This window comes from Lactuca sativa, chromosome 3 (genome assembly GCF_002870075.4).
Source record: "Lactuca sativa cultivar Salinas chromosome 3, Lsat_Salinas_v11, whole genome shotgun sequence".
Classification (NCBI taxonomy): domain Eukaryota; kingdom Viridiplantae; phylum Streptophyta; class Magnoliopsida; order Asterales; family Asteraceae; genus Lactuca; species Lactuca sativa.
The window spans coordinates 85,467,626-85,475,461 of record NC_056625.2 but is presented as its reverse complement, the minus strand read 5'-3'; the positions used below and the strand labels follow the sequence as shown (position 1 = coordinate 85,475,461).

The 7,836-nt window shown below is 25.8% G+C and overlaps 1 protein-coding gene across 1 annotated transcript; it reads left to right on the top strand.

Moving 5' to 3' along the window:
• The first annotated feature begins 1 nt into the window (after position 1).
• LOC128132787 (protein FAR-RED IMPAIRED RESPONSE 1-like) lies at positions 2-1,500 on the top strand. Its single transcript, XM_052769749.1, has 3 exons — positions 2-37; positions 154-570; positions 880-1,500. The coding sequence occupies exons 1-3, from the start codon at positions 2-4 to the stop codon at positions 1,498-1,500; spliced, it is 1,074 nt and encodes a 357-aa protein (XP_052625709.1).
• The last annotated feature ends 6,336 nt before the right edge of the window (positions 1,501-7,836 follow it).

Below are 7,836 nucleotides of genomic sequence, written 5' to 3'. Positions count from 1 at the left end.
TATGTATGTGACATATAATGAAAAAGTTGAAAAAAAGGTATTATTTTAATATATTTCAAATATATTACTTATTAGTATATTCATTTATGAATATTGATTGTTATTTTACTTATTATTATTTATTCATTTATGAATATTTTTGTTTTAATACAGATATCATATGATTTATTTACAAACACAGACTTTAGAAACAGGTTTTCGAAGCTTGTTTGGGACATTAATATGAAACCTGATGTTTTTGAGGTGAAGTGGGGTTTGCTTATGAAGGAATTCAATCTTGAAGACACAAGATGGTTTAAAGACATGTTTACAATACGTGATTCATGGATACCTGGATATTTTAGTGATGTTCCAATGTGTGGTTTGATGAAGACTACATCGAGGTCAGAGAGTATGAATTCATCCTTTAATACATATTCAGAAAGTGGGAACTTACTTTTGAATTTCATGATGAATTACGACACTGCCATTCAAAAGAAAAGGAATACTCAACGAGAGCTTGATAAGGCATCAAAGAAAACATCATATAAAATGCAAACACCTCGAGAAATAGAACTGCAAGCATCAAAGGTTTATACAAGTACATTATTTTTTGAGGTGCAAAAAGAAATATATAAAGCATGATTTTTCTGTACATACTCATATGTTGGTATTGAAGATGGTTGAGAAGTTTACATTGTGCAGCACAACAACAGTAAAAGTGATTTTAAAAATGAATTTAAGGTAATTTTACTTGTTTTTTTATGAAAAATGTAATAATATTCATATATGAATATGAGAATATTCATATATGAATATATGAATATTATATGAATATATGAGTGTTGATATGAGTATTCTTATATGAATGTAAATGTGTAAATTTTGTTTTTGTATCAGGTTGAAATAAAAGATGAAGAGAAAGAAATAAATTGTAGTTGTGAACATTTTAAGCGTATAGGTGTTTTATGCAGACATGCTTTTACAATAATGATGAGATGTGGTGTTAAAGAAATTCCTGAAAGGTACATTTTGAAGACATGGAGAAAGGATGTGATATCAAGAAATTATCGTTTTAGTTCTGTTCAATCCGATTCAAGTGATTGTGAGAATGTAAAGGTAGTCAATGATTCATATTATAGTTTTGAATCATGTTTGCATATTGTAAGAGATGACAAAAAGAGATTGGTTTTGTTTGCTGAGAAACAACAAATGTTGTTGAAGGAATTTGAGAGTGATTATATTTCTTCTGGATTGAAAAGAAAGACAGATGGTGAAGTCGTATGCAAGCTTTTGGGTGTTACTATTCCTATTCCAGAAGAGATTAATATTCATGTTCCTGAAGTTCAAAGCAATAAAGGTTCTGGAATCAAGAAAAGAATTCCAAGTGCAGGTGAAGTAGCATATAAAAATTCTAAAAAAGAACATAGAATGTGTTCAGGATGTGGAAAACGAGTTCCACACAATTTACGTACTAGTCCAGAAAGAGTTGAAGCTGCTAAATCCGCAAAAGACAGTTAGGGATTTTTTTAGTTTTTTTTAATGTTTTTTGTTTTATTCATTTATGAATATATGCAGATAAAAACAATAAACAATAATATTCATATATGAATAATACACATTTATATTGATATGGTAAATTGATATGTTGATATTTGTTTTTTAAATTACTATAAAATAAGTTATATTGATATTGTAAATTATTTATAAATGAATACAAATATGTGAAATTTGTTATACTAATAAATAAGTAATATTCATATCTGAACTTTTTTATGTTAATATTTGAACTTTGTTATACTAACATATTACTTTGAACTTATTCATAAATGAATATATCATATTCGTATTCATTTATGAATAAATAAAAATAAAGTTTGAAAATATTTGAATATAAAAAATGACATAAATAAGCAAACTTGTTTCTACTAATAAGTTAGTTATATTCATATATGAAATTTGTTATATTCATATATGAACTTTGTTATACTGACATATTACTCCTAATTTAATCATAAATGAATATATCATATTCGTATTCATTTATGAATAAACATAAATAAACGTTGAAAATATTTAAATATAAAAAACTGACAGAAATAAGCGAAGTTGTTTCTGTTACATAATCATTCAACACAAGATAATAAAAGCTGTTCATAAGCATTTCACAAAATATTAAAACGATGTTCAATAACATTTAACAAACTATTTAAATCTTGTTTCGCAGAATCATCTTACATGTACTTCAAATTCATTCATCTTCAACACAAACTGTTCTATAGCATCACACTTAAATATTCTTTCATCTTCACAAGCAATCATCAATATTCTTTTAACCTTTTTTGAATTGTTTGCATAGCCCTTTATGCATGATCAGTACGCACTTTGAATTCAACTTTTTGATATTTTTCAGCAAGATCCAACACCTGAGCCTTCAACATGTTAATTTCAGAAGTTAGCATTATGTGTGCATATCTTTGTCTGAGCTTCTCTAAAGTAGTTTGCTGAACTGCACTTTCTTTATGAAGACCTGGTTTCCACTTTGAGAGTGGTTGTCCCATATAGGTATCCATATGTCTCATTGCAAAGACCCCACAATCAACTTTGTTTTTAACTGTTCTCCATGACATTTCAAGTCGTTGGGGTTTGATACTTTCTTTTGAGATTGCATTTGCTCTTCGATGGTTTATTTCTTTAAAGTATCTCACAAACAAATTTTTCTGATCATTAAATAAAATAAAATTTATATATTTAATAAATTGGTTCTTTTATGTTGTTGTGAACTGGGTACATACCAAAGGTTTCAATATTACTCCGTATTTCCCTTCATAATCCCCCTCAACTGCACTATTGTCTAGAATTTCAATTGACGGTTTGTTTAAGTTGAAGACAATTACAAAAATGTGAGAACTTCTAACAATTGGAAAGAATACCTGTTTTTATGTATATAATGGTAAGTATTTTGTTGATAAAATATATATAAAAAAACAACTTTAATTAACATACAATGTCAATATCTTTTATGTTCAACATTTTTTTTGTACCCATTGGTACTGTCATGAAAGTTATCCTTGAATTTTTCATATTTTCTTTCATCAGACAATGGTGAAGTTAGATAAGCAGTCTGTAACCAATATAATCATATGTGAATTTCAGTGGAATATGTATAATTATGTTAAAGAATACATCATATTTGTATAATTATATGTGAATTTAAGTTGTAAAAAAATATAATATTCATAAATGAATACATCATATTGGTGTATTCATTTATGAATAAGGAAGGAATTAAGGTTAGAACATAAACTTACAGAAACTCCAACTTTCAAGAAGAGTCTGTATGGTGAATTTCCAAAATCCCTTTCCAGTTCTTTTTTTTCTTTGCTCATCCCAAGGATTACAGATAGTAATGCCTCTGGTGAACATCTGTTTTTCATTGAGTAAAATTCTTTTACCATTGGTTTTTTTTTCTTTTTTGATTGGTGACTCATTTTTTTTTTTGCCTCCTTCGATGGATGAGTACTTTCAGAATCAGAGTCTGAATCTTGTAGTTGTTGTTTTTCAGGAGTTTTCCTTTTTGATGGACTTTTTCTGCTTTGATGCTTTATTTTCTTTGGTACTTTTGTTTCTTTTTTATCTGGGAAATGAAAACATATAATATTTGAATAAGTTACTGATATATGAGTATGATATATGCTCGTTGATTTATTAATATTTATTTATTACAAAAATATAACTAATAGATACAATTTTATTATATATGAATATATTAGATATGATAGGAATTTTGTACCTTTCGCATTTTTCCTCTTCTGCATTGATCTTGTTTCTCTCATTGTTGGTGAATCTTTATCGGAAATGTTAGTGTTCTTACCTTCATTCAATAGTAAGTAGAAGATAAATGAGTTTGATATTCACGAATGAATATTTGAATAAAACATATGTATTCATATTTTTTTTATTCACATATGAATATGTTTTGTTATATTCATATGTGAATAGAACATATGTAAGTCATTCTTGTTGTATTCACATACGAATAATGTATGTATGGCAGCAAGCTATGTTCTATTCATATGTGAATATAACATACATATTCATGAATGAATATTTGAATAAAACATATGTATTCATATTTTTTTATTCACATATGAATATGTTTTGTTATATTTATATGTGAATAGAACATATATAAGTTATTCTTGTTGTATTCACATATGAATAATGTATGTATGGCAGCAAGTTATGTTCTATTCATATGTGAATATAAGATACATATTCACGACTGAATATTTGAATAAAACATATGTATTCATATTTTTTTATTCACATATGAATATGTTTTGTTATATTCATATGTGAATACAACATATGTAAGTGATTCTTGTTGTATTCACATTTGAATAATGTATGTATGGAAGCAAGCTATGTTCTATTCATATGTGAATATAAATATATATTCACGACTGAATATTTGAATAAAACATATGTATTCATATTTTTTATTCACATATGAATATGTTTTGTTATATTCATATGTGAATAGAACATATGTAAGTGATTCTTGTTGTATTCACATTTGAATAATGTATGTATGGCAGCAAGCTATGTTCTATTCATATGTGAATATAACATACATATTCACGACTGAATATTTGAATAAAACATATGTATTCATATTTTTTTATTCACATATGAATATGTTTTGATAGATTTATATGTGAATAGAACATATATAAGTCATTCTTGTTGTATTCACATATGAATAATGTATGTATGGCATCAAGTTATGTTCTATTCATATGTGAATATAACATACATATTCACGACTGAATATTTGAATAAAAAATATGTATTCATATTTTTTTATTCACATATGAATATGTTTTGTTATATTCATATGTGAATAGAACATATGTAAGTGATTCTTGTTGTATTCACATTTGAATAATATATATGTATGGAAGCAAGCTATGTTCTATTCATATGTGAATATAACATACATATTCACGACTGAATATTTGAATAAAACATATGTATTCATATTTTTTTATTCACATATGAATATGTTTTGTTATATTCATATGTGAATAGAACATATGTAAGTAATTCTTGTTATATTCACATATAAATAATGTATGTATAGCAACAAGCTATACATATTCACGAATGAATATTAGTTTTTCATGTGTTCAGAAGTAAAAAAAAAAACATATTTTATTTACCTTTTTGATTTGTTCTTGGTTTTCTTTTATATGTATTCTTCACTGTTGGTGTCGTTTCTGTAAGGGTAAGTAGTTAATATTAGGAAAACATAAGGAAAATGTTAAGTAACGTTTGTATTTTGACAGAATATTTTTGAATAAAGATGAAAAATGAAGAGATGATGTAAAATCATTTATATATCAAATAATAATGGATGATTCTTACAAAAATTTCAAGTAAATAAAGTAATAACGTAGGAGGGTTACGAGAATGAACGAGTATCATAAAAATTTGAAGTAAACAACCTTTTTTGGAGAATGAACAGTGTGAAAACAATGTTTTTAGTTCTAAATCAACTAATAATTATCGAAGATTACGAGAAATTTCAAGTAATCAAGTGATAATTTTAGAAATGATTCGAAATCGTTAAAAACTCGTGAAAAAACGCCGATGGTTACCTTTCATTGTCAAGAGTGAGGAAATGGTGTCGTCAATGTTTTCATCGGAAGACATTTTTCTTCGTTTATGTTATTTGATGCTTCTGCAAATGGTTTTCTTCTTATCGATTCTTCTGCAAATGGTTTTCGTGTTATGGTGTATCGAAGAGGGAAATTGTGCTTTTCTGTCGAGATTTGACGTGTTATCAAATTACTCAAGTGCCCTGACGGTTTAATGTTTTTGGATTATTTACAAGTTTGTCACCGTGCGTTTTTTAAGCTCATTAAATGATTGGCTGAGAATGGTTCCCCCATTCTCAACCTTTTTTTTTCTCAATTGAACCCTCTCTCTCTCTCTCTCTCTCTCTCTCTCTCTATATATATATATATATATATATATATATATATATATATATATATATATTCAATTAGGTCCAAAAAACTAGTAATCATATTCAATTGGAACCTTTTATCCGGTTAACAGGTCAACCAACTTTCAAAAATTATATTCTTGGTCCAGATTTTAAATTTTATTATATATTTGTTAAAAAATTTACACTTTTGACCCATATTTTAAATTTTATTATTGGTCAAAAATTTATCCTTTTGGTCCAAATTTGATAATTTTTTTTATGAATTCATGATAACTTTAGGGTTTTTTTTTTTTTTTTTTTTTTTTTTTTTTTTTTTTTTTACAAAATATATACAAATCTGTTTTATAAAATGTATCCTAACACGTATTTTACAAAAAATATATATACGAACACCTATTTTTATTATAAATAAATTTTGTAAAAACATATTTATATGCTCCCAAATAAGTGTTTGTATACATTTATCTCTCTCTCTCTCTCTCTCTCTCTCTCTCTCTCTTTTTAAATATATATATACATACATACAAACACATATTTTATAAAAATAAAAATATAGACACACACACACACACACACATATATATATATATATATATATATATATATATATATATATATATATATATATAGACACACACACACACACTCTCTCTCACACTATCAAATAGGTGTTTGTATATATTTTTTTAAATATGTGTATGCATACAAATGTATTTATAATAGAATAAGTATTTATATACATTTTTTTTGTAAAATACGTGTTTGTATATATATATTTTTTTTATAAAAATTGTATTGTATATGTTTATGTACATAATAAATACATATTTTTATAAATAAGTATTTCGTATACAAAAAAGTTTTTATATAGAAAATGTAAGATTTTTTATATGAAAATGTGTTTTTTTGTATAAATGTGATTTTTTAAAGAAGAAACATATTCGAAACAAAATTTTGACAAAAAAAAGTTGTAAAAGTAACTAAAGTTAGGATGAATTCATAGTAAAATTCTGAAACATGGGTCAAAAGGGTAAAGTTTGGACCAAGTTTGTAATAAAATTTAGAATATGGGTCAAAAGTGTAAATTTTGAACCAAAATTGTAAAAAAAAAACTTGAAATCTTGGCAAAAAGTGTAATTTTTGAAAATTGGATGATCTGTTGACCGACTAAAAAGGTTAAATTAAATACAATTACCGGTTTTTTGGACTTAATTGAATTAAAAAAAAAACAAAAAAAAGATATAAGGACCAAATTGATTATGAGGCCAATATGTAATAACTTTTTTGTAGTTTCCTTTATTTATATATTACTATACATCAATGTAGTAACAAACGGTCGATGGTAGTTAGTCAACGAAATGAGGTTAAGGGATTAATTAGGGACCCTAAATTGTGAATTCATTGAATTTTAAAAAATTAAAAATGACTAATAACTTAACATAGTTCGTAAATATCACTAATATCATAAAAAACAAGTTAATAGGATTAATACAACATTAATTATTCATCATTTAGTTTCTATTGAAACAGAACTTATTTAAAGTGTTAAAATTTCATTGTTTTGATACTCTTTGCTCGTTGTGTAAGCAGATATTCAGATATCGCCTATGACTAATCGAAAGTTAATCAAAACCTAGTTGAGATTTTTATAACACCGATATACATAAAAATAATACAAACCCAACCTCAGTGTTAGAACATGTCATTTAACATGCAGTGCAGGTTATTATATTTACATATAGTATAGGGTCTTTTGTGTAAATTTATTATGTTGGTGTATTTACACAGATTGGAATGCAATACCAACCCTAAGAGGGTATTTCTGCAATATACGTTCGTTA

Bases quoted from the DNA above. Each gene is read 5' to 3' on its own strand.
- LOC128132787 (XM_052769749.1), top strand. From the start codon at position 2: ATGTATGTGACATATAATGAAAAAGTTGAAAAAAAG. The intron at 38-153 runs GTATTATTTTAA...GTTTTAATACAG, and splicing joins ATGAAAAAGTTGAAAAAAAG to ATATCATATGATTTATTTAC. The intron at 571-879 runs GTTTATACAAGT...TTTTTGTATCAG, and splicing joins TAGAACTGCAAGCATCAAAG to GTTGAAATAAAAGATGAAGA.